The 27,328-nt window shown below is 42.4% G+C and overlaps 1 protein-coding gene and 1 long non-coding RNA gene across 2 annotated transcripts; one reads left to right on the top strand and one right to left on the bottom strand.

Annotated features, from left to right (window-relative positions):
• The first annotated feature begins 18,942 nt into the window (after positions 1 to 18,942).
• Positions 18,943 to 20,183, top strand: LOC136357297 (uncharacterized). Its single transcript, XR_010742522.1, has 3 exons — positions 18,943 to 19,047; positions 19,335 to 19,459; positions 19,535 to 20,183. It is a non-coding gene; the product is annotated as an uncharacterized lncRNA (long non-coding RNA).
• Positions 20,184 to 21,154: 971 nt separating this feature from the next.
• On the bottom strand, positions 21,155 to 26,742 carry LOC136357296 (protein ETHYLENE-INSENSITIVE 2-like). The gene is made up of 6 exons (XM_066312362.1): positions 26,417 to 26,742; positions 26,182 to 26,295; positions 25,871 to 26,083; positions 24,829 to 25,005; positions 22,053 to 24,710; positions 21,155 to 21,910 (listed from the first exon to the last, which is right to left on the bottom strand). The coding sequence occupies exons 1-6, from the start codon at positions 26,417 to 26,419 to the stop codon at positions 21,590 to 21,592; spliced, it is 3,486 nt and encodes a 1,161-aa protein (XP_066168459.1). The 5' UTR covers positions 26,420 to 26,742; the 3' UTR covers positions 21,155 to 21,589.
• Positions 26,743 to 27,328: the final 586 nt, after the last annotated feature.

The raw sequence follows: 27,328 nt of genomic DNA, 5'->3' as shown, positions 1-27,328 counted from the left end.
ACTGCAAAGGACTCGGGGGCTACTGTGGAGATTATGGGTATCCCATATCTACACGGCGATGGTATTCGAACTGGGTACAGGATACCTAATGTAGATAGAATATCTTATCTGTATCTCGGGTTTGTTTCTTAACTTGTGTATCAAGGAAACACCCAGAGACTTAGTCGGTTACGACTGTATTTTATCTGTATCTTCATATTCCGTTAGGAATATAGATTATCTTTTGTAATCCGGACTCCTTCCCATATATAAGGGGGGTCCGGGCGCCTCTAGGGGCATATGCTGATTTTTTCCCGAATCATACAATCAATAATACACTCGGCGGATTCATCCCCGGACAGGAGTAGGGTATTACTTCTTTTATAAGAAGGCCTGAACCTGTATAAATCCTTTGTTTCCAAACCCATACACTTTCCTAGCTTGATAGCCACCCCCTTTTATTATTGCCGAAATCTAGTTTCGACAGATAGCCTTGATGACGTGCGACCTGACGATGTCCTCGATGCCGCTGCATTTGTTGTCGTAGTAGCCCACCTTCAGCTCGCCGTCGCCGGCCTCCGCCGACGACGGGGCGGCGGCGAGAAGCGCGGTCGCCATGGCACAGACAATTGCTACCGTGAGCTTCATGCTTCACAAACCTATCTAGGAGACCAAAAGCAACACAAAGCTCAGCGAAAGCTAATTTGCTTTGTTAGACAGCTATAACTGAGTTAGCGATGCTTGAGCGGCGAGGCTACATGATGCCTAAGCTCAAGGCAAGGGTATATATAAATATAAAATTGCCGGGTTCGGCCGAAAAATTTCAGGGCCATATGCTAATTAACTGTACTGAGAGTAATATTACAGATATATTTACGGCGTTGACAGTCATATGAAAGATTGGATTAATGGTACACACTTTCCATATACTTCTTTTGTTTCAAAATATTTTGAGTATTCAAAAATTTATGCCACAATATAAGTATTTATGGGACACTCAGTCCAGTGCACAAAAATCGTTCTGTACATTTTCATCCGATGCTTGAAAGGGATATATAAACAATTTAAAATTTAACCACTAAAAGATATTTTTTTCACTCTGCCTTAGTTTTGTTAATAATCATATAAATACTTATATTTTAAATCATCTTACAAAACTATTTTAAATTCTTTTTTCAACTTAGTGTACCCTCCAATAGCGAACACAAAATTATTCAGCTAGTACTCAGAAAAAGGACACTGAAAGTACCAAAATAGCAAATCTAATGTACAGACGATATATACATACTCCCTCCGTTCTAAAACGTCAACGGTGGAAAAGAAAGAAATAGTATACGACAATAGTACAGTGGCACTTGATGTAGGGGCTGTTCCTTAGAGATTGTACTGTAGCGAAAGTAGTGCTTTGAACAAAAATTGCATGAATACTGATATTGATTTTTTTTGAAAGAAATATACCGGTTGAAATTTGTTTGGAAGAAATATTCCATCGGTATCGCGGGGTAGGAGTGCAATACCGGTATACCGAGGTTAGCACGCGGCTACGCGAAACTGCCACGGTATCGCTTATTGTTGACGGTCATTAAGTGTAAACTTTAACCGTCAACTCCTGTATAAAGAATATAAAATATTATATCAAAACTTGATGGTAGGAGTTTATTGCTAACCATTTTCACTAGTTTTGATAAATATATTTATGCAGGTCATTTATGAATAAAAATACATATGTCATGCCATAAAATGAACCTCCGGTCAATCATACGTGAGTAAAAAGATTGGAGGGCTCACATGACAGTTGAAACCGATCTAAAGTAGGGCCAAACCAACCTCAGTCACCATAGAGGCCTACCTGTCATTCACTGGATGAAGTCGATGGCTAGAGGCGGTGGGAGCCGAACCAGACTTACCGTCCCCCAGCTTTCCCTTTGCACATGGCAGCGCCCTATTAGATGGTGATCACGGTTACAGATGAACCGACTGAAAACCACCTTACAACCATCATATCTAAACATTTTTTTAAAAAAATTCATACTCATTTAAATTGAATATATGTACTCAATTTAAATCTTGGTGCCTGGACACCATAGTGCCCCAGTTAATTTTACAATATATATAAAGGAATGTGGGAGTAGTTGAAATAAAAAGATGCAACATCATCATCCTCTAACAATATGCTACATCATCATTCAATAATAATTATTACATTTAAACATTATGAAGCATGCTATATTATTTGTAATTTTATGATTTATTGAATTTTAGAGTTTTTAAAATGTAAGCATGTTAAATCATCATCCCACATAATTCAAATATTATTTCAATTTATCTCTTCATCCTTTTTTATAATATTCTATATATAGTTCATTCTCACTTAGTTAATGTTATTTCTCTCTTCTCTCATTAAGCCATATCACATCAATTATTTTTAGTCTTAGATAATCTATGGTCCAAAATATCTCTCTCCTTTTCTTCTCTCATAAAGCCATATCACCTTTACTTTTACATTTAAATCATCATTCTATACACTATTTAAATTTAATTTATCATTTAAATCATCATTCTATACACTATTTAATTTTAATTTATCATAAATCACATGCATCAATTTATGTAAGCTTGTATTGTCTAGCTAGCTATCTTACACATTGTTTTCACTTGTTATTATGCTAACTCAGTAGCAACACGCGGAGTTTTACATAGTATATATAAATGCCAGCCGCCCAGCCGGTACACTCTAGGAGAAAATGCATGCGTACTAACGTCATTTTCAGTTCGGTGCAAATCTACATCATCAAGGTACGTATGTACAACACCTAAATTCTTATATATACTGGTTGTGGCAAACTGCAAGCTAATTAATTAACTATATGGCCGTCCAAATTTGATTCTTAGCGCCTTCTTTTTTATTCGTGGGAGATTCTTAGAGCCTTTGCTTCTTATAAAATGAAACCTTGAATATACAATATAGGACATGTACTTTTTTAAATTAGGATGTACGTACATATACAATTAATTAACATTTGATACATTTTCTCTTCGAGTGAAAGTCTGAAGTACTCAAATGCTCACGTGTTTTTCCATGGCACATATACTATTTCGTACGAAAAGGCATAACATGCTCGACGAAATATTATTAGATATGTATGTATTTGTTATTTTTATACAATAATGTATTTTCTACGAGACACTTTCATGGTAGTTTTCTAAAATGACCATAATTTTAATATTTTAACATTTTTCAGCTCAACTACTAGATAGATACAATTACAGAGATGACGTTTTAAATTACCTCATGCCAAGTTGGATGTTCAGCCTGGTTTTATCTTTTACTAAATTGCAGAAAATCTCCAAACATTTTGGAGGTGATTGATAGAATTTTTCTAAAAAATATCGGACAAAGAATTGAAATTTGAATAATTTTTTGGTAAACTTAAACATTTTTTAAATTAAAAAACATCCAAATTGCAAAAATAAAGAAAATGTTTACGGGGTCCATGGAAAACTAAAATACTTAAAAAGTTAAAAATATATTTTGATTTTTTTCAGATTTAAATTTTTTTTTCTAATTAAAGATGTCCTTTTAGGAAGTGAGGCGCTGAAATTCCAAAATTTTCAATTTGCGAAAGGGCGTAAAAGCACCTTTTTAAAATTTTATCTGCCCAAATGAGTAAAATGTTGAAATAATGATCATGGAATGTTTTGGCAAATTACCAAGTAATCGAAGTGTCCTGGCAAAGACACGTTCTATAGTGCTATACCGCAGGTATAGTTAAATATGTTACATATATGATACTTCTACTACAAATTTTGGCATGAAACATATTTGGATTAGTTTTCTAATATATAAAACTTGACTATCAGGGTTAATTTTCTAATATGTCTCTAAATCTTCTTCTACTAAGACTCTTAGAATTTTTCTTTATATATCTCTTGTAAACCTCACAAGAAGTATGCGACAACCCAATGTATTCTATACGTTTGTACCCAACTCCTCTATATTAATCATTGCCGATCTATGCATGTAGGCTTTTCTGGTAAGAGTTTTTCACATAAAAGTCATATATTAGTCGTGCATCTATTTTTATAATAAATGGTATTAGAACTTTAGAGATGGATATACTAAGGGTCTATTTGGCACAATTTCAGCTCCACCTCTACTAGAGTTAGAGCCTAACTAAACAGTTTCACCTCCACCTAAAATAAAAACGAAACTGAGTAAAATAATTTCACAAAATAAACTAGAAAGAAAGATAGAGTTGGATTTAAATTGCTCTACGGCTTTATCCAAACATAACTCTAGAACTAAATTTTAGATTTGGACCAATCCCATACCAAATAGGCCCATCCGGGCCGCCGGCCGTCTTCATCATCGTCGTCAATTGTTTAGCGAGATTTGGCTTCGCATCAAACGCCGACAAGGAGTCGACTGATCGACTCCGATTTGACGAGCAGCAATCGCGACGAGCAGCACGTGCAGAGTAAAGCATCGGCTCTGACTGATCATGCCAATTCAATTTCACGTTGAAACTGCTAAGTCCACCCAAGCTTATGTACCAGGAGACTCCTTGATCAACGCTTTGTGCACACAGGAATTGCACCCAGAGTATATCGTGTTTCTGCTTTGGTTCAAGCAAATTTATACCACACAGCTACTCCAAAACACCCCCATAGAGACCAACCTTAACCTTATACATGCCGATTTGCTTTAAACCGACACCTATAACATTTTTTCCATCATATTTCAGTGTAAAATTAAGAACCGGTACCTATAACAACTCATTGACTGAGTTAGTTGGTACATGTTTATAATAAAATCCGGTACCAATATTCCTCAAAAATCATATATGCTGGTTCTCATAATAAACCGATACCTATGAACATCACATAGATATTGGTTCTTATAATAAACTCGCACCTATAACTACGGCAGTATCATATGTAACGGTTTTTATGAACCGGCACATATGTGTATCGCATATGTGCCGGCTGGTTTACAATTAAAACCAGCACCTATGATGACACAACTCATATATATGTGTATTTTTTTATCTATCTTTTTCATATAAAGTCGGATGAAGATAAAGTTTATATCAAATTTGTAGAGCTCGACGATATCTACAACTTCGTAGTTGATGACTTTTCGATTTAAGTTTGTTTGAATGTCCGAAAATGTGTTACAATGTCTCAAACCTATTTGCATGAGTGGATATTTAAAATTTCTAAACGATATCAGCTAGACACAAAACCTATATAAAAGTTGTAGATATAGATAAGATCTACATTTTTCTACACTTTTCATTTTATCTTATCTATGGTGTTAAATATGGATTATAAGTTCAAATGATAGTGGTCTCAAAACAATAGCATTTGTTTCCAAGACAAGAAGTGTTTGTAGGTGATATGGCAAGGTGACTTTGTGTGAAGTGAGATGTCTTGAATTTGAATTTTTCTTGACACATTTGTATGAATATGGATTCAAAAATTATGTGACTTTTGGGAACGAGAGTGTGATTGTATAGGTGCCTAATAAAAATACCAAATATTTTTTTTGACTTTTTAGCACCTGAAAAATAAAAAACGAAGGTGTGTTGGTTCAAGAACCGGCACCAATGAGCATTCATGTAGTACTGCGAGCAGATTTAGGATTAATTCTTATGACGAGTTTGAAGATAATCTACCACGTCTAGATTGAGTACATATTCTCATTATGATAAGTAAATATTTGAAGTGGGGTATTTACCTAAGAGGAAAAGCACAGAAAAAAGAAGAAGAATATTTGAGTCGACGAGAGGGAGCCTCACTCCTGTCTAGATCACAAGGTGATCCAATTTTCTGACAAATTTTGCTACCATCATACCCAACATACCAGTAGGTTATTGGGAGATCCAAGTACTTTGTCTTGTGCACTAGAGTTTTGCATTTCTACTAGGGTTACATAAATTTATGGCAGCATATTCAGGATTTTATTCCAATAGCGAGTTTGAAGTTTGTGCATCATGTTTCGTGTCTATGCTAAGTTCACACCAATGGTAAGTTTGAAGTATGGTTCATCTCTTTTCTATCGAGGGTACTACATGATGTTGTTTGGAGATTGAAGATTTTTATGGAGGACACTACGGAACGGGTGCCCGATTTTTGGAGAAAAAAATTGGGCCCCCTAAGCATGCATGCAATCTTTTCTTCTGGGAAACCTCCACATGCATGCACGCAGTCATTTCTTCTCTTCCACATGTGAGGTACATGCAAACTTCTCCCATCCCCTTGTCTCTTCTCCCATACTCTTAATTAGCAAATTATAAACCATTTTTTCTTATGAAATACTTATCCAATTTGTGATTCAATTGCACCATTGAATTTGTTGCAATTAAATCTTTACAAAGAGATCTCACATGATTATATTTTGGAGAAATAAAACATATGTAATTATATTACTAATTGAAACATTTTTATTATAAGTGGGACATTGATTTGTGACCTCTAAAACAATACAAAATATACATTGAAATATTGAAAGAACAATACGTGCAAGATCCTAAATGATCTAGTGAAACATCTGCTGAAATGTCCAAAAAATACCACGTGTAAAATTTCAAATGAGCTAGTAAAATACCCAGTGAAACATCACAAAATACATGCTGAAACATCCAAAGAACACCATGTACAACATTCCGAATAAGCTAGTGAAGTATCTTGTGAAACATCACAAAAAACCTTCTAACACATTCAAATAACATCACGTGCAACATTCCGAATGAGCTAGTGAAATACGTTCTAAAACATCACAAAATGCCTTCTGAAACATCCAAAGAACACGACATGCAACATTCCAAATGACATAGTGAAACATCACAAAATACCTAGAAAAACATCAAAATAATACCATGTGTGCAACACTTCAAAATGACCTAGTGAAACATTAGCTGAAACATCACAAAATACCTCCTGAAACATTCAAAGAACACCACGTGCAACATTAAAAAATGATACAGTGAAACATCAGCCGAGGACATCACAAAATACCTCCTTAAACATCAAAAAAACATCCCGTGTAACATTTCAAAATGACCTAGTGAAACATCATTAAATACCCATTGGAACAGTAAAAAAATCCATTATAACATCACACGGTTTGAGGAGAGACGCATGAGAATCCGATTGTTTTCCCTACAATCAGGCGTCTGGACAGGAGCGTTTCGGATTTTTATGCTACAAGGAAAATTCGTCTTAAGATGGAGATTGTTAAATATGTGATCCAAATTTCAGCATGCAATATGTTCAGATTGTCAAAACTTGGTGGTACATTTGGCTACAAAGGAACGCAAAGATCTTCAGAGGAGAAGAACCGGACATGCAAAGGACTTCACACCAGATCATCCAAGATATTCAAGAAAGCAGTTTTGAATTCCAACCGTCATGAGTGTATCTCTTCCCTTCTCAAACCAGGATCTATGGTTCTGAGATGATTCTAAGTTGTTTTTCCGCATTAATCGTGTAAACCATACTTTTCTCTCCTTCTAATATATTCGGCAATACTCTTGCCGCTTTCCTTTCAAAAAAAAAAATAGCATGCAATATGTTCGGATTAGTTTTATAATAAAACACTTGATTAGTTTCTTATTATGATTGTAAGTCTTTTCCTACTAGGACTTATAGATTTCTCTTTTACATGTCTCTTGTAAGCTACACGAGAAGGGTGCGACAACCCAGTGTGTCGTGCGTTTGTATTCAACTTCTCTATATCGATCATTGCTAGTCGGTGTCCGTGGTTTTTTCCCGTAAGGATTTTCCACGTAAAAATTTGTGTGTATGTGTGCGTGTGTGTATAGAACTACTATGTGGCACCTTAAGGTGCTACGTATTAAATGGCACGTGATACAGCCCCCAGCCCCACCCACTGCTCAACCCCCCACCACTGCCGCTCCCAACCCTGTCCCCCACCAAGTTTATAGCATGCAGTTAAAATTTTACTCACTAACGACCAATCTCGATCCCACCCCTGCGCCCCCTGCCCCCACTCCTATAGTCCAAATAATTTTTTTTACTAACAGTGAGATAGTTTCTTGTTGTACTCTAACGATGTCAGCATCTTGAGTTATTTTTTTACTCTATGCGCATTAAATTGTTACAGAACGTAGAGAAGCGAATCTTCAGGAAGTAGTCATTGCAAAACCGCCACATAACAGTGATCACGCATAGTTATCGTCTTCTCCTAAATATCTGGATCGGCTTTTCTCTTGCCACAGCAAGCCCCTCTTCCTTGTGTCGCGACTGGCTAATCGGTGATCGCCAGCACCGCCGCAGTTGCTACCGGTGGTTCTCTCCCTACGACGACCAGGTAATGCGCTATCCACAATCCGTTCATCTTTTTTTTTTCTGATTTTATCTCCACCTCGTAGCCGGTATCTATGATGGACCTCTTCGTAGCTAGCATTGACGACTGCTTCGCTCCACCGCCGCCGTCTCCATCATCCCTGATGACACCATGTGACGAGGCAGGATGACGGATCCGGCCATCGTCGGCCCAGATCCACGAGCCCATTAGCAAGGTGGCGAGGAGACCTTCCCTCTACGGTGCTGAGGAGGATCTGGTTAAATTTTTGTCTATTTCTCAAGGAAATTAAAAAGAAGTCAATGGCAAGCCATAATGGTTTGCTTCCACCGTACAGCTAGCATGCCAACCACTTTCTGTACATACAACCAACCTATTCCTTTACCACGCGCGTCTCTCCAGGTCCCCCCCCCTCTCTGTCTCAATCCCAATCGATTTTCTTCTACCCACGTGGGTCCCACACCGCCACACGTCAGCCTCTTCTTCCCCTCCCCTTTCAACCTCTCTTCCTCTATCCTCTCCTCTCTCATCCCCTCTCTTCTCTGTATCTGTCCGCTCTCTCCCATGGGAGCAGCCGACCAGAGGGGAGCAGAATAGGCGGAGCGGCGCCGCATGAAGCCGGCGGGTAGAGCAAGCAGGCGAAGTGGGGCGACGGTGGGCAGAGTGGCAACGTGCGAAGCCGCCAGCGCGGAGCGGGGTATCGGCGAATGACAACGACGATTGCGACGAGTTCGACGAGAAGGAGGAGGACGCGCACCACCTCTTCCTCTTCCCCGTCTCCTTCATCTTCGCGCCGACGAGGACGTGACGTGACGATGACGCTGGTCCTCCCCATCCTCATGCATCGCACCACCATTGCTGCCGACGCCACGGACGGCTCGCTTGCTCCCATGCCCGCCGGCCGGCGGCGAGCGCACGCGAATAGGGAGGAGGTAGGGAGGGACAACCAGCACACGGAGAGAGGGAGGATGCGGCGCAAGAGCAGGCCGGGGCTCCAAGTCCGCCGAGTCCACCTCCACGGCACCCGGCCCTGTCTCCGCCTCTGTGCCCAATGCCGCGGCGCCTGCCCGCACGGGGCGGAGGCGACGCAGCGCCGTCAATGCCATTCGCGACCGTCCGCCACCCTCACCTTCTCCCGCGTCGCAGCCGCCGTCGCCTCCTCCTCTTGCGCCTCGCCCTGGCGGCCTCCTCCTCAGCCACTGGCCGGTTTGCCCAGAGAAGAGAAGAGAAGAGTAAGAGAGAGAGAGAGAGGAGGAAGGGAGAGGAGGGGGAAGAGAGAGGGTGCGGACGTGGCATCCTGACATGTGGGCTCATGTGGGTCCCACACTGACTCTGCTCATGTAGGATAAAACCAGGGTCAAAACCACCGAATGACCTAAAGTGAATGGTTTTTATAAGTTGAGGGATGTCATATATTTGGTTTTGCGATTGGGGGATGATTTTGTAACTCGATGACAAGTTGAGGGACCTTGGGTGTACTTTGATTGGCAAATAGGCGGCCCAGGCCATTCGGCCCCTTTAGTATGATTTGATTTTCTTTAGGATGGAGGGAGTGCCTCAGATTGTTGCTCGTTAATTGCCACATTGCCGACTGTCAACTCTTCGTCATTGTTGTCACACTGCCGAACGACTGCCCAGAAACACTTGTAAAAAAACTGTTGTTTGGTCGCCTGGACTGGTATAGTTCCATTTTATTTTTAGGACAACGAATTACCATCCAATAAACGCTATGCACTAGTATCTCTATAGATCTGCATGTTTCATTGTTCATAACTTCATATAGGTGCCGAAAAGCTCGTCCAAAAGTCAACAAACAGTCAAAACGACATAGTATTTATTCCACACATTCATGTTTCATCATGTGCATGCACATATTTCTTCCACACGTCCCATTTGGCCATGTCGTGCATGGCCAGACCTGGCACAGCAAGGACCAAGAACAAGCTCCGCCCGGTCGGCCACAGAAGAAGATCCTCTGACGTGAAATCTCCCTTGACGTGGTCACTGACAGGTGGGCTCGCGAGCGGTTGGGCCCACATATCAGTCACCACGTCCCTCTGACTTCATGTCAGCGGATCCTAATCCGTTGGCCATCTATTTTTTTCACAATGATTATCCTAATTTTTCTCATGTTCTTCCTATTTCTTCCTTATTTTTCCTTGCCATCTTTTATTTTCTTTCTTTTTTTTCCTGTTCCTATTCTTCTTATTCTTCCTATTTTTGGTTTTCCCAACTTCGATTTCAAATGTCATGGGTCACGTGTTCCAACAGCGTTGCTAGGCGGCAGATCATCTGCATAAGCACGGCATTGACAGACGCTCGACCTGCCCATTTTGCGCTCAGAAGCATGAAATAGCGAGCCACATCATGCTCGACTGTGTGTTCGCTCGTTAAGTTTGGCACTACATCCGGTCTCCCTTTGGCTTGCCTAGGCTTGCTCGGCCCCTCCGTAGCGATTCTCTTCAGGTCTGGTGGCCGGTAGATAGGGCTTGCCTGCCTTAGCATCTTCGTAAGGCCTTCGACTCTCTGGTCCTCTTGGTTTCCTACAGCTTTGGAAAGAGCGGAACGCTAGGGTTTTCGATTCTTTCTCTTTCGCCGGTCTCGATGGTTTTCCAATACATTCACTAGGAGGTTCGTCTCTGGTCTCTCGCTGGTCCTGTCTCGTTTGGGAGCCTTTTGGGAGATTAGGAGGCTCCTCCGCCACCCCCTCCCGCACTACTAGAAAAACAATTTTTCATGGCGTCACACTATAATTTTCACTGGCGGTTATATGCTAAAATCGCCAGCAAAAACATGAGGGGTGGGGGGTATAGGACTGCCAGCGAAAACCGATTTTCTCTGGTGGCCACGTTAAGACGTCCGCCATAAAACATACTCTATTTTTCGTGGTGGATCTCTTAAATGTCCGCCAGCGAAAACCGACGTTTTCGCGTCGGTTTTCGCTAGTGGTTACTAAACACTTCCGCTAGCGAAAAAACAGAGCCCGCTAAAAAAATTTGGCATCATTTAAAATCACGCGCGTGCTGAGATATTTTCCTTTCACCCACCCACTGCCTCTCTCTCCTCTATCTCCTCCTCTCCACCCACCCATCCACCTCCCTCTCCTCCTCCTCCCCCACCTCTCTCCCCTCCTCCTTCCCTGCTCCTCCAGCTTCCACCTCTTGTCGACGACCGAGATCTGGGAGGGGCGCGGCGCCGACGACGGGCGGGAGGGGCGCGGCGCGGATGTGCACGGCGACAACAGCGACTACGACGGAAGCGGTGACGATGATGACCACGAAGGAAGCGGTGGCGCCGCGCCCTCCCATCCCCTCCTCTACCCTCTCCTAGATCTGTCCGAGGGGAGGAGGCTGCCGCCGGGAAGGACAGATCCGCCCCGGCGGCGGCGCGGGGCGCACGGCCGCGGGGCCTCGGGCGGTGGAGCACGACCGTCGGCCTTGACCTCGTCACGATCGACGCTGCGCCGTGGGGAGCGTGAAGCCGACGCCGCCAGGTCACGGGCGGTGGTGCTCAGATTTCTGTAGATTTGTGTGGATTTGTGTGCATTTTTGTGGATTTCTGTGGATTGTGAATGGAAAATTTTGACTGTGAATGGAAATTTTTTATTATAAATTGTTCGTGTAAATTTATGTGAATTTGTGAATCGAGGAGTGGATTTGGGAATAATTTGAACCGGTGTTGACGGAGGCGAACGGAGCAGTGTTGCTTTGTCATTTTTTTTTAACCTGGGCCACTATTTTCACAGGCGGTTGGTATAACTCAACCGCCAGCGAAAATCGTTTATCGCTGGCGGCCAGTATAACACAACCGCCAGCAAAAATCAATTATCACTGGCGGCCGATAACCGCTAGCGAAGATCTTGATCTTCACTGGCCTTTGCTTTGTGACGGTACCAAAAACCACCAGCGAAAACCCAAAATGGCCGCAACGAAAGATGGTTTTCGTAGTAGTGCCGCTAGATACGAGCAACAACTTCTAGTTTTGACTCTTTTCCCTTCCGCAATCTTTTTCCTTGTAACCGACAGCGACCAGTTTGGTCGATTACGCTGTATAACTAAAACTCTATTTTTTTTCTAATATACTAACGTGCAATTTCATGAAAAAAATATTTCATGGGTCACACGTGCACGTCCTGGCTCCTCTTCGGCCATATCTTGGTTCTGGCCTTACCACGTGAGCCGCCACGGCATATCCTTGTCGAGCAGTGCATAATAATCAGGATGTACCCATCAAGCCATGGGCTAGGGTGGGCTGACCCCACATGCATGCCCGTTTGATCACAAATACTAATTGTTTTGATATAATTCATGTCAAATTGTATTTTTTTTGTTACTTATATCTTCTATTATATTATTAAAGGAATAGAAAAGGAAGTCTCCACGTTCGCTTTCATGGCCTAGAAATTCTCACATTAATCGGAGAAAAAGAAAAGGCAGAGTCCATATAGAAATACAATTTAAAAATAGTTGAAATTCGGAATTAAAAAATAAGGAATATTAGAAGAGGAGACTAGAGTCCATATAGAAATACAATTAGAAAATAACTGAAATTCGGAATTAAAAATAAGAATATTAGAACTAGAGTATAGAGTACATATAGAAATACAATTAGGGAATAGCAGCAATTCAGAATTAAAAATAAGGAATATTAGAAGTAGAGTATAGAGTCCATATAGAAATACAATTAGGAAATAACTGAAATTCAGAATTAAAAATAAGAAATATTAGAAGTAGAGTATAGTCTATATAGAAATACAATTAGTAAATAATAGAAATTTGGAATTAAAAATAAGGAATATTAGAAGTAGAGTATAGAGTCTATATATAAATACAATTAAGAAAAAAATAGAAATTTGGAATTAAAAAATAAGGAATATTAGAAGTAGAGTATAGAGTCCATATAGGAATTTAAAACTAACTAAAATTTGGAATAAACATAATAAAATTAAAAGTAGAGTTTAGAGTCCGTATAAAAATACATTTTACAAATAACTAAAATTCAAAATTAAGAAAAACATTTGAAGAAGAGTTTAAAGTCAATATAGGAATACAATTTAGAAGTAACTGAAATTCAAAATTAAAAATTAGTTTAGAGTCCACATAGAAATACAATTAGAAATAATAAAAATTCTGAAATAAAAATAAATAATATTGGAAGAAGAGCATAGAGTCAATATTAAAAAAAATATTAAAAAATGAGTCAATATATATAATTTACAAATAACTAAAATTTGATATTAAAAATAATTAATAACTAACACGTATATAAAATACAATATGAATATTACATATTAGTAGTTTTGTAAAGTTATTGCAAAATTTAAAATTATGTTGTCATTTTAATATATTTGAATAATATAATGAGAAAACATACTATTGTCAGGGTTATGGATACCACATACCTAATAGTAGTTGACTAAATCTCGGCAGGACCCACCACATACCATGTCTTATACGAAAACTGACTTCAGTTATGGAGAGAGTTCCGGATAAGGAAAGACAACAAAAGTTTTACATGGAAACGACAAGGACTACTCGGATTGTATCCATATTGGTTTCCCTACTTCTACTTGGACAATGGGACACCTATGGGTATAAATACAAGCCCCCCTAGGAGGACACGGGGACACCCACCATGACAGGATCAACACAGTCACCACGATCGACACAGACGACCACCTCAATCAACAACCACCACAATATACGGAACAACAGAAGCCACAACATACAAGCCAACACATGCTAAGACAAGCCGCCGGATATCGACTTCAGGGATAGCATGGCTATTCCCCTACGGTGTCTCCGGATACCGTCAGGAGAGACGAAAGCGCTATCTCTGATCTCGCCGGACACAGATTCGAGGAGGAAGGCTACCCTGTTGTCGACTACGAGTCAGACCTTCAGACCGACATGTCGACAACAGTTAGATAGGCTACCCCACATATTGTACTGGTGTGATTATGGTGAATAAAAGCAATACCGGCTCCGGCCAACAGGATGTAGGGTTATTACCTGACAACTCAGGGGCCCGAACCTGTATAAAAATCCTTGTCTCCGTCTCTTTCACCTCAGTCTCGCGTATATTCTAGCACCGATGATCCCCATACTATGCAAATACCAGAATTGCGACATCAAACGTCGACAGTGGCGCGCCAGGTAGAGGGATTTTGGTGCTTCAGGATTTCGACGAGATGGGTTTAAGAGATGGATTCTCCAATAGCAAACTACTCGACGACTTCGGCTGTGGAGATCTAACCCGACCGGAACATGTCTTCCGACAAGATCAGAACCATCATCGTCATCGACAACTTGGTCTATCGAGATCACCCAAGCCTCAAGCTCCGCGCCGTACCAAAAGATGTCAGATCATATGATGTCGAACGAGTACGCAATAAGGTAATTGGTAGATTGGTTTTTCAAATTGATCTACTAATTTCGTAGATACATCCGGCATGTATCTACAAAGGTACGTAATATTTTATATGCAATTTATCGTACCTATTCAGATGATACAACATTATCATATCAGCAATTTATTATGTTTACCTAGAGCATGTTTCTTATACAACATCCGTTGTGCGAGTACTTCCGACGATAGACCAACTACGGTCTAACGCTGGGGGCTCACTCCGTTCTCTTATGTATAAATCATGCTTGTTTACGGTTTACATAATGCCCTGATATTTACATCTGCTTATTGTATCCTGATAATACTAGAAGATCCATGCAGTTCTTTGAGTACATACTCGATATTATCTGCTATATATCTTGCCTTCTAGAAAATATTTTTCAGGAACAATTGAGCACTCGAGTAGGTTATGGTCGAATATACTCCATTATCGAGAACATTCTCGACAAATGCGGAGTTATCGCACCCAACCTACCAACAAAGACCGACGACCTATCTCATAGCACCGGCCATGGCTGGACTACTTGAGAAAAGGTTGTTAACGGATAATTCCTTGCGAACGTCGTCGGCTTGATCACCCGACATGATTGCGAACGGACATCCGGATATGCTATAAGTTGGGTACGTGAGTCATGCTGGCCACATGAGATACACTTGCAATAAACCAACTCTAGCACTTCCACTGGTGTTCGAGAGATAATTCTGCTCGCTCACTGGTTCTCGCACCAGTACGTAGCAATCTCTCACACCGCAGCTTCCATTGGTGTTCGAGAGATAATTTTGCTCGCTCACTGGTTATCGCACCAGTACGTAGCAATCTCTCACACCGCAACTTCCATTGGTGTTCGAGAGGTAATTCTGCTCGCTCACTGGTTCTCGCACCAATACGTAGCAATCTCTCACACCGCAACTTCCATTGGTGTTCGAGAGATAATTCTGCTCGCACGCTGGTTCTCGCACCAGTACGTAGCAATCTTTCGCACCTTAACTTCAGATGGTCGAGGTATGACTACGGCATCGTAGCGGTCCTCGCACCATGACTTCAGATGGTTGAGGAACAGCTACGACTGGTCTTCGACCGGCAGCGTAGTGGTCCTCGTACCACGACTCCAAATGATCGAGGGACACCTACTCACCGGTTCTCAACCAGTTGATCGTAGTAATCTCTCGTACATTTGCTTCTAGTGGTCGAGTTACGACTACTGCCTGGTCCTCGACCAGCGATGTAGCGTTTCTCCCACCACTTCCACTTTAAGTGGTCGAGTGACGACTACTGCCTGGTCCTCGACCAGCGATGTAGCGTTTCTCCCACCACTTCCACTTTAAGTGGTTGAGTGACGACTACTGCCTGGTCCTCGACCAGCGATGTAGCGTTTCTCCCACTACTTCCACTTTAAGTGGTCGAGTTACGACTACTGCCTGGTCCTCGACCAGCGATGTAGCGTTTCTCCCACTATTTCCACTTTAAGTGGTCGAGTTACGACTACTGCCTGGTCCTCGACCAGCGCTGTAGCGTCTCTCCCACTACTTCCACTTTAATTGGTCGAGTTACAACTACTGCCTGGTCCTCGACCAGCGATGTAGCGTTTCTCCCACTATTTCCACTTTAAGTGGTCGAGATACGACTACTGCCTGGTTCTCGACCAGCGATGTAGCGTTTCTCCCACTATTTCCACTTTAAGTGGTCGAGTTATGACTACTGCCTGGTTCTCGACCAGCGGTGTAACGACTCTCCTACTACCTCTATTTCAACAAAGTTGATAGCTGGTATACAATATCGCCAAGTGTTTTACCCAGAGATCCCTTACCACGACGACACCTAGCGTTGAAACCTATCCTACTGTCCCATTACGCCGTCTTGACAAGGCCTCCGAGGAACCTAAGGGAACTTCGGCTGGGGACGCCCAGAGCCGATAAGGCCTTGTCGGATCCTGTAGAGACAAAAGACCATGTAAGATCTGGTCGTGTAAGAGTTCTCGCCGTGCGTATTAACCAAGCCGTGTAATCGGAAACTGAGCTTTCCAACTTCACGGCTGGGGGCTAGGATCAGTGTTTGTTCAACCAAGGCAGGTCAAGGGTCCAAGAGCCTTATCCTCCGAGAACGATTCTCCGATGACAAGGCTGGGGGCTAGGGAGAGTGTATGACTCTACAAACTGACTGATCGAAGTCGGTAAGAGAGAAGACGCTCATACACAAAACATTGGTCGGTAAATTTAATTCATTTTCAATTTACCATACATATTATAACATTATCACCCTTTGGGCATTCGCTCGGGGGCTATTTCTATCTAATATTCTTTTCTGAGTATTGATTTCAGGAAAATTCTATTCGACATTGACGAAGACTCTATGTCTCTATGGTTCTACACCAAGATCGACTATGGCGAGTACGACAAATGTTGACAAGGCTCCGTCGCAGACTCTACGCCTTCTCGATCGCTCGAGAACGGTTGCTGGATCTCGACAAGGAATACGGAATGAAGAGATGGTGTACCAGCCGAGATAGAATTTCTTGACTTCAATCCAAATTCTCGATTACAGCAAGACGGGAGACTTAGTCGTACGCTCTGTACTTCCTTGGTTGACATCAGAGATTGACTTAGACAAACCCTTTTGGTGCCCGCACGAGGCTGATAAAGAAAGTCTAACGTTATCTCTAAACTCACCGAGAACGGTAACGTGAGCACGACAACAGTTACTCCAGGGTCTGCGGTTGAGAATATGAATTCGTTCATTTGCATTGAAGTCGGGGGCTACTGTCAGGGTTATGGATACCACATACCTAATAGTAGTTGACTAAATCTCGGCAGGACCCACCACATACCATGTCTTATACAGAAACTAACTTCAGTTATGGAGGGAGTTCCGGATAAGGAAAGACAACCAGAGTTTTACATGGAAACGACAAGGACTACTCGGATTGTATCCATATTGGTTTCCCTAGTTCTACTTGGACAATGGGACACCTATAGGTATAAATACAAGCCCCCCTAGGAGGACAGTGGGACACCCACCATGACAGGATCAACACAGTCACCACGATCGACACAGACGACCACCTCAATCAACAACCACCACAATATACGGAACAACAGAAGCCACAACATACAAGCCAACATATGCCAAGACAAGCCGCCGGATATCGACTTCAGGGATAGGCATGGCTATTCCCCTACGGTGTCTCCGGATACCGTCAGGAGAGACGAAAGCGCTATCTCTGATCTCGCCGGACACGGATTCGAGGAGGAAGGCTACCCTGTTGTCGACTACGAGTCAGACCTTCAGACCGACATGTCGACAACAGTTAAATAGGCTACCCCACATATTGTACTGGTGTGATTATGGTGAATAAAAGCAATACCGGCTCCGGCCAACAGGATGTAGGGTTATTACCTGACAACTCAGGGGCCCGAACCTGTATAAAAATCCTTGTCTCCGTCTCTTTCACCTCAGTCTCGCGTATATCCTAGCACCGACGATCCCCATACTATGCAAATACCAGAATTGCGACATCAAACGTCGATAGTTGCGTATCAAGTAGGGGGATTTTGGTGCTTCAGGATTTCGACTTGATGGGTTTAAGAGATGGATTCTCCAATACCATGCTAGTTTTCATTATCGACGAGGATTTCTTGTGCACGTACATTCACTGACGTGCTAGTACCAAGTAATAACAAACTACTCTTGTTTTAAAATATACTCCTAGTACTCGATTAGACACTAGCTATCTAGTAGTATAAATCTAGACTGATTTGATAGTACTATATGATGTTTTTTTCGAGTACAAGGTTTTCTGTATTTTAGAACGATGAGATATAACAAGAAAACATATGGCTACGACCACATCGTCTGCATGCATGTACGTAACCCCCTGCATAAGTGGCCGAATTAGCTCTTGCTGTGGTTGATGGCGCCGCACTTGTTCCTGATCTCCCCCTTGCTCCCCACCGGCATGGGCAGCTTGCTGAGCTTGAGCAGCGAGGCGGCGAAGTCGTGGTCCCAGAGGGCGGCGTTGTCGGCGTACTCGCGGACGTGGCCGCGCGCCTCGTCCTGCGTCAGCAGCTGCCAGTCCGAGTTGAAGTTGTTTTCTGATTTGCTACTACTGCACTATTGAGTTGAGTTGATTCTAAGTAATTGGATTGGATCATTTTGTTGTCGCGTGTGCTTGCTTATTTTGTTGCACAAGCTTCCTAGTTATTGCTACTGCACTATTCCTCCGTTAAATGCGCCTAACTTGTTGTTTCTTGTTCAGTCCGCCGCCACCTCCACCCCACCATGGGCTTCCTCCGCACTCGCCCAGCCCCGCTATTTCTCCACAAGAGCTACCAGGGTAAAATTACTGCTCTAATTGCCTTGCCTATCTGCTACCTCTGTCCCCAAATCCAAATATGAGGGAGTTTGGCTCTGCATTCGCATTGCCAAAATCCCTTGTATTTCTTTTCGGGGACGGATGAAATCGATTCTGCATTTGCATCCACGATTCCTAACTGGATGAGAGAGGAGTGACCTGGAGAAGCTACCTGTGATGCTGGAAGTTTTACCCCCTCGTTGAGACTTGAGAAGGATTTATTGTTTTGTGCTGACAAGCAACATTTTGATGCTTTTCTGGTGCAAAAGGTTATGATGAGGCGCCTTGAGCAGCGCATTAGGAAACAGGAGAGGGCGGCAGGAAGTATGCATGGATGGCGTATTGCTCATCTGAAGGCAAACCACAGGCTAGATTTGTTAAAATCAGACATGAGGTAAGAATGAAGAATTTTGTGAAAAAAACATGTTTGTTTAGGTTAGGTTTTGACAAAGTTACTATGTTTTGACAGGGGTGACCAACTCAAGGTGACCGCGCACATGTACAGGGGGACCTGTTCGTCATATTTGCCGGTGCACACACGGTGATGAGTTTGGTCGCCGGCGCCATAAACTTCAAGGAATCCAAGGAGGCCCCTCCGCCTGAGAAGATGCACCACCCCCGGGAAGCCCTGCAGGTCTTGGGCTCTTGGCTATTATAGATCGATGTGGACCTGATGTGGGAAAAAACCTGTTATGTAACTAAAGGTTAAGACAAGTAAAAAAGAAAACCTAGCTTTCAGATCTACAAGAGAAGATAGAGCAAATTCGAGTAGAGGTGTGTGGGTACAACGAGAGAGAGAGAGAAAAAAAAGAGGGTTCTGGTGCGTCGGCAAGGATGCTCACCGCGCAGGAACGAGCTCGGCGGAGGCCGAGGGGATGGGGGCGGCGCAGGGAGCAGCAGGACGCCGTCCGGAACAGCTGCTCGCCGGCGGTGGCGGGGATCGGCTCCACGGCGGGGCGGCGGGCCGTGGGCGATCAAAACGGGTTCGGAACATCCTCTGAACTCGTGGAGCCCACATCCAGTTTTTGATGACGTGTTCACGGTTTTGCTTCCAAATTTCTAAAAATTTACCCAGATGTAATTCGTAGTGTAAATAAACTATAATGTAATTTTGAACCCTTATGTAAAATTAAATTTGTGTAATGGAGTATTACATTTATATTTGATGGGTGGCCTAATCTACGAGTTTTTCTTTAAAGAACCGACAGCGGGAGCTCTGCCGAATAAAAGAACCTTGGAAGACTAACCCTATTCTTTTCTCCAACAAAATTGATAAGCTTTTGGATACTCGTGGCACGCTTTTCTAAACTGCTAAACGGTAGTTTCATGTGAACACTTTCTATATAAAAGTTGTTCTAAAATATCAAATTAATATATTTTTCAAGTTTGTAATGATTAGAACTTAATTAATCACATAATATTATCACCTCGTTTTACGTGAAACACTTAATCTTCATCTTAAAGGAAGATTCAAACACCACCTAAGTTTCTCTCTCCTGATTAGTATTCCCAGAGGTCTCCTTTGCCTTTTGTGCCGTATTTGTTTTGGCTATCTTGTTTTCCCAACATCTAATCGAGAATACTGTGTCGGCCGGGTTGTCAAGTTTCCCGGTACAAATCAAGTCCAAAGGCACAGTTTCTGAACAGGTGATCAGTATCCTCAAAAGCTTCTGAGCAAAGAGAGCATATCCAATTGCACGGCCACAAAGTTTATGGTTTTGTGATAAAATTGTTAGCTATCCTTGCAATTTTGTGAAATGCAAGACTAAACTTGCGGTGAGGCAAATTCAGCAATGGATACTCTCAAGTCTGAACCCCAAAAACATGTTCTTGGGTGAGGTTGCAGTACAGTGCCACTACGCCTGGTGTTTAGAGAAACATTAGGATATAACTAATCCATATCGAGTTAGTATTTCTTTATCTCTATCCATACAAATTATATATATACACCGGTCCCAGAAGCTTAATACAGTAATCCACATATACGGTAGACATCTCCAGCACACGCTATCAAATGCCAACGAGACAAAAAGATCATAAGCTGGAGAAAATGTGAGAGACATGACAGATATTAGATGAACACAAGGAATCTGGAAATCTGGCAAAAGCTTTTTCTCAGTCTTGGCATCCTCTCTGAAGAGAGATTACACAGGGCATTCATTCAGTTTGTCAATGACCCCCAAAAAAAAGGTTAAAATGCAGAGACTAAACTTTACAATGGTGCATCAGCTGACTACATCTGTTGTACATTTTGGTGGTTGTTCTTCTGGCACATGAACAGTTACCATTATACAACACATCACATGCAAAAAAAAAAAAAAAAACAAGAAAGAAACAAAAAAAAACGAAATATGATGGAAGGGACCAGAAGTGTTGGCCAATTCCTCAGGTCCCTGCAAACGTTGTGCAACGAAAAAATCCAGGGCTCAGGGAGGGCAAGCCACCATGGCTGGCTGCCATCCTTGAAGAACAATGGTCAAAGTCCCCCTAAAACGCGACAGGATCACGCTGCCCAGATGCCTTATTATTGTTGTCCCTTGCTCGAGAGCCTCCGCTTGTATCGCTTCAGCACGGAGGCCAGGTTCTCCTTCCCCTTGGGGAAGGCGACATCCCCAGCTGCGGTGCCACTCCTGCCCTTGCGCCCTGAGACTGCGGTCTCCACATCCTTGATCATCTCCAGGACCACAGATGCGGTGGTGAAGGAACCTCGGATTTGCCTTGGAATGGAGTTTGTTGCTACCAGGCTACTGTGGCGCAGGCTGTTGAGCACCCGGATATCTCTGTGAAGGCACGCACACGCGCTGAGAGCACTCCGAGGCTTGGAGAATGCAGGATCCAGGATGCCCTGCATTACATTTGAGCGAAAAAAATGATTGACAGAGTTAGTCTTGTACGTTGAAAATGAGCAGTTTCAGGTTTGCAGTCAAGTCTTGGGCACTGAAAAACAACACTCAAATTCAGACTAGTTCAGGACTGAAATAGCTCACCTGAAGACGGTTGAGAACATAGGTATACTTGCCCCAAAGTTCTGGCCTGCTTTCCACCAGAGACAGGTCTAGCACCCGGCGGATGCACCAGACACCGAAGCTGACAACGAGGGAGGCGCGCCAGATGCAGTCGTCTCCGCAGTTAGGCAGTACGCGCATGTACTGGATGTCTGCCTTATCACATGGTGGTTGCTGAGTATCACCAAGCAGCAGTTGGTTGTCACTGGTTCCTTGTTGCAATAGCTTCTCTACCGCAGCAACTTGATCAATCAGATCTTCGTCGCTGCCACCATTTTGCTTGAACAGCCACCCTGATCCTTCTAGCTTCAGGAGCTTCGAGATGCAGAATCTAAGAGACTGAAGAAGCTTCGCCTCAGACTCCTTGTAAGAGAAATCATCCTTGGTCATGCCACCCGATCTGCCTGCAGGGTTGAACTCGCTTTTAGTGAGCTCCGCACTCGACACACCAAACAGCTGCTCAAAAGGTTGCTTAGCCCAAAGGGATCTTGCACTTGGGTTTGGGCTTTGTTGCATTGAGAAGATATCCCCTGGGAGCTTAGGTGGAGAGAGCTCATCAAACGCCAAGGGAGCTGCAGGCCTGGCCACCGAGTTTGTATACTGAGATCTTTCCGATGCAAGCCTGCTAAGGTACGACTGGGATCCAATGGTACCACCACCCAACTTTGATTCATTCAACAGAGCACTCCTGCTTGCAGCAATCAGTGCAGATATGTCTGGTGAGCTGTGGTACTTCTTTGAGTAAGCTGATGAACCAGCATTTTCATTCCCGTCAAGAGTGGAAGGGACATAATAGGATCTTTCTGCCATCATAGTACCTATCCGGGATGTTGCTGCGATCTGTGAAGGAGTAGCTCCCAATGAAGCAAGCAAGTTCTGGTTACGAGCATGCATGACAGAATCGACATAGGTTGGCACAGCCGATGCAGAAGATTTTGGAAGTCGCTGTGGGTCCAATGGCATGCTAGAGTAAGGATTTCGATTAGCATTCATCTGTTTTAGGTATGATGCGAGCTGATACCCATGAATCGTTGCAGGTTGGTAGAATTGGTTGTTGTCTGCGTATGATGGCGTGCTAAAATTTGAATTTAATCTTGCACCTTGATCGAGTAAGCTGTTGCTTGAACTCTGCAGTTGGGTACTTGGTAACTGCATGCCCTGAGACCAGGCTGATGACCCAATGTTATTGCCCATCTGAAGCCCATATGTCAGATCCAAATTCGACATCTCATTCTTAGTAGACATCAGATCCCTTGAACTTCCCAAGAAGGCAGACCCTTGTAAATTGTCTCGTACCATGGGACTCTTCGGGATTTCATTAGCTTGACTGTCTGCTCTTACAGTTGAGCTAGGTGTTCTTACGTCTAGCCCAAGCAAGATGTCAAACCTTTTAGAGCTAGCTTCTTGAGTGAGTTTCCCATGGTAATCAAAGAGATGCCCCCAGAACTCATCAAGTATGGCTGCTAGTTGCCTCCTTGCTGCACGGCCCAAACCAGATAACCTCGAGAGACTCCCGCTGCCATTGCCTGCATCTGAGCCTTTCCCCCTGCTGAAGGTAAGAGATGGTGGGCCATCATCCGATGCACAGGAAGGATTATTGCCTCCAAGTGACTTGTTGTCAGACTCTAGAATATTTGGAGCCTCCTTATCATTGTCCATCAAAAGAGCTGGTTCTACTTCAATATCCCTTTCGCCTGTGCTCTTGGAGTCCACACTCTCTACTGTACTTTCCTCAGCCACAATAGCATTAGAAATTGGCTCCAGAGGCTCTGGCCAGTCAACAGCAACAACTGATTTTGACTCTTCAGGAATGAATGATGGAGAGTGACAGGATTCAGGAGCGGTAGATGTATGAGCAGTGGAATGTTGAGAATCATGATCAGATTCTATAGCTGTGTCCGAACTATCAATGTAGTCCAGAGCTGATTTCAGACAATCCACAGGCTGAATCCTAGGAGAAGGGACAACATCAGATCTCTGATCTTCCTCATAGGTAACATTGCCCGCACAAGTCTCTTCTCTGTCTTGAGTAGTATTCAAGAGCTCTTTCTGAGAAGGCACAGACCATTCCTGCTGCAATTCAGCTTCATGGCTTCCTGATTTCAGTGGTGTAACAGCCATGTAGAGTGAAAATGCAACAGAGACACAAGCCACCGTGATGAGAACCGTAGATGGAAACACCACAGGGCTTCCAGTATTCCCTTTCAGAGTGTTCAGCCAACCACTGTCACCAAACAGCATTTCTGCCATAAAGATGATATTCGAAAACAGCATGAGGAGAAATGCAAGAAATGTTAATATCTCCAGATGCAAAGACACTCTGTGGGCACCCATTATCAATCTTGATGAGGCAACACGGAAGAGTGGCACGACTGATGATGGAAGGAGCATGGCCTGGATAATCTGGCAGATTATCAGTAATTGGTATATTCCTTCAGCACCTGCAACCTTAGCACAGTACAGAGCAGGAACTATGGCAAAAGCCTTCAGTATCAGATGATGTCCAGAGAGAGGAAGATTAATGCCAAACAAATGCTGCGAAATCACTTGGCTACCAATAGCAGATGTCAACGAGATGATGTGGCTAGAGAAGAGAAGAACCACTAGAAATATAGTTGGAGCCATAGGGTTTACAAATATCTGCAAAATGATAAATGTTAGGTAGTGTATATCACTTTAGGATTGCTACTGAAACAAGATTTCTTCAGCACCAGCTTAGCATATCACAGGGTGAAGTAGTAGGAACTATAGTACTAACCTGGTTCATTAGTTCTACAACATCTTGGAAGGTGAGAAGAAGGGTGTTAGTGGAATCAGCTGCTGCAGAGTTCATTAGAACATGATTCACCAGAAAAATTCCAGTAAAAATAAATAATACTGAAAACAAGTGATCATGAAATAAGGCACCAACGGCAAAGGCAGATCTTTTCTGACCCTGAAAAGAGATTATTTGATTAGCAAACATGGATACAAGCTGAAAAAAAAAGACAACCAAAAGCATAAGACACAAAGGGCAATGAAATGTAGCTGGTTTTGCTGTCAAACTCACTAATGCTATCCATTTTTATACACTTTAGGTAATATATATATCATATACTAGCAAACCTAAGGCAAAGACCTCATGAACACTAGACATTTACCATTAGTGAACCAAAATATGTACACGCGAAAGTAAAAAAGAAAACAAATAGAAATAGGCCACAGTTTTAGGGAACAAACATTTACTCAAGGAACATTCTAGATTTGTGCTTGTCAATCAGAAATAGTATTCCGCATGTGGCACAATAGCTTATTAAATACTATAGTTTCATTGGCCATAATTGTTAGTTAAGCTCCAAACTGGATTAAGTGAGAACAAATTCTTTCACTAACTAACGATGAGCATGCCTAACATAATGCTGCAATTCGCTAGAAGATGTATCTTGGTGTTTTGAAATTAAGTCAATGAACATCACTTCAACTCTGCGCAAACAATTGAAATAGGACAAACCATATCTTTTTCAGTTGGATACAGCGTACCCACAAACCACTGGATCTATTAGAACAAAAACATTCTCCACTACATCCGATATTAGACTGGTATAACTAGTCTAATATAGTGACCCTTGCTATCAGTTTGGAATTTCTGAACTGTTCGAAACACTAGCAAAGCTAGCAACATGTGTCATTGTGTGGTGTAAATAATTGTGGCATGCCATTGACCATTGTCCACCAAATGCCCAAACCCCCCTCACCCCAAATGCATCAAATCAAATATAATTCTAACTATGTAATGGGCACAAAGAAGCATCATAATTTACCTGAACAACTGATGAATGGATGTAAAAGTTGTGTGCCATTACGTTTGCACCAAGAAGAGCCATCAGAGAATAAGCACTTTCACCACTGAGCTTGGGGAAAATTACATTCGTTGTCAGAGGAATTTGTGGTTGGCTGACCAATAAACCAAGAACGTAGCAAAGAAGCGCAAAGCCTGCAATGCAAGCATTTAATGTCCCCACCATCTTCTTTCCCTAGAATAGGTATATGAAAGTAATTGACAAATATTAACTCCAAATCAGATTACAATATAGGTTTGAAGTTTTCTATATGAGATAATCTTCTTCTTTACCAGGTGTGATATAGCATATGGTAGCAGATTAGGAACAACGGTTGCAAAACATATCCCAGTGATGAGATCATCATATTCAAATAGAAGATTGAATCCAAGTGCTATCCCAAAAATCTGAAATTGCCAGATATTACAATCAGAACAAAGCATGTGCAAAACATGCAGCATTTATGGCTGAAATTTCTCAGGCTCAGATCTCATATTAAATATCGAAAAGAGAAGAGGCTGAAAATACCATCGTCAATTCTGATGTCAACAAGGACAATCCTGCTTGAACACCCAGAAAGATGCATGTTGGCCTGCTGTATTCTTGGTGGCAGATCTTTGTTCCATGTGGAAAACACAAAAATGTCAGCAACCTCGAAAGAATTTCACGAACAAAACGAATAACATAGAAGGATCAAAGCACACTGTTTTACAGGGAAAGTTGGTTTTTCCCCCTCCGCAAAATGGCCAGCTAGAAAGGGAACTTGAGATGAGCAAAAGTTCCTTTTCCACCATTTCCGAAAACAAAACACCTCCTTTCTTTGTTTACTATCACAACATATACACCATAAGGGCACCAAAAAAAAAGAATAGGATTCTTTTGCACAAGTATAGTTCCAAGTGAACCATCATTTTCTTTATCAACAGGAATTCACATACGAGATTTAGGACCTTCATTATGAAGATGCTTTTCCTACTCATCAGAATTCGCTCAGAGACTCAATTCAGTATCAAAAACCCATCATCATTTCTACCATTTGCGAAACGACAAACCGATGTCGATCAATTGACTGATCAAGGCCAGAGAGGCTGGACACTTTTAGAGGGTTTGCTCCTACACTTGGTCAATGGGGGCTCACACATTTGCACACTAGTAGAGAAGTGCTTTTTAGTCCTGATTCGTAACCTTTTGTAGACCTGATTTTTTAACCGGGACTACGAATCCGGGACTAAAGATCGCTATCTTTAGTCCCGGCTATCTTTAGTCCCGATTGGTGTTACCAACCGGGACTAAAGAGGTTAGATTCAGTTGCTCCTTTATTCTTTTCTTTTCTTCATTGTTGTTTTTAATATATTGATTTCACTCCATCCCATCCCAAAAATCCCAAATCAATCATCCCCGAATTGCCTCCAAATCCTCAAATCGATCATCTCCAAATAC

The sequence above is a fragment of the Oryza sativa genome, chromosome 7, assembly GCF_034140825.1.
Source record: "Oryza sativa Japonica Group chromosome 7, ASM3414082v1".
NCBI lineage: Eukaryota > Viridiplantae > Streptophyta > Magnoliopsida > Poales > Poaceae > Oryza > Oryza sativa.
This window is presented reverse-complemented; position numbering and strand designations above follow the sequence as displayed.

Bases quoted from the DNA above. Each gene is read 5' to 3' on its own strand.
- LOC136357296 (XM_066312362.1), bottom strand. The intron at 26,084-26,181 runs GTAAAGAAGAAG...TACCTATTCTAG, and splicing joins CATATGCTATATCACACCTG to GGAAAGAAGATGGTGGGGAC. The intron at 21,911-22,052 runs GTGAGCTATTTC...AATGTAATGCAG, and splicing joins ATGTTCTCAACCGTCTTCAG to GGCATCCTGGATCCTGCATT.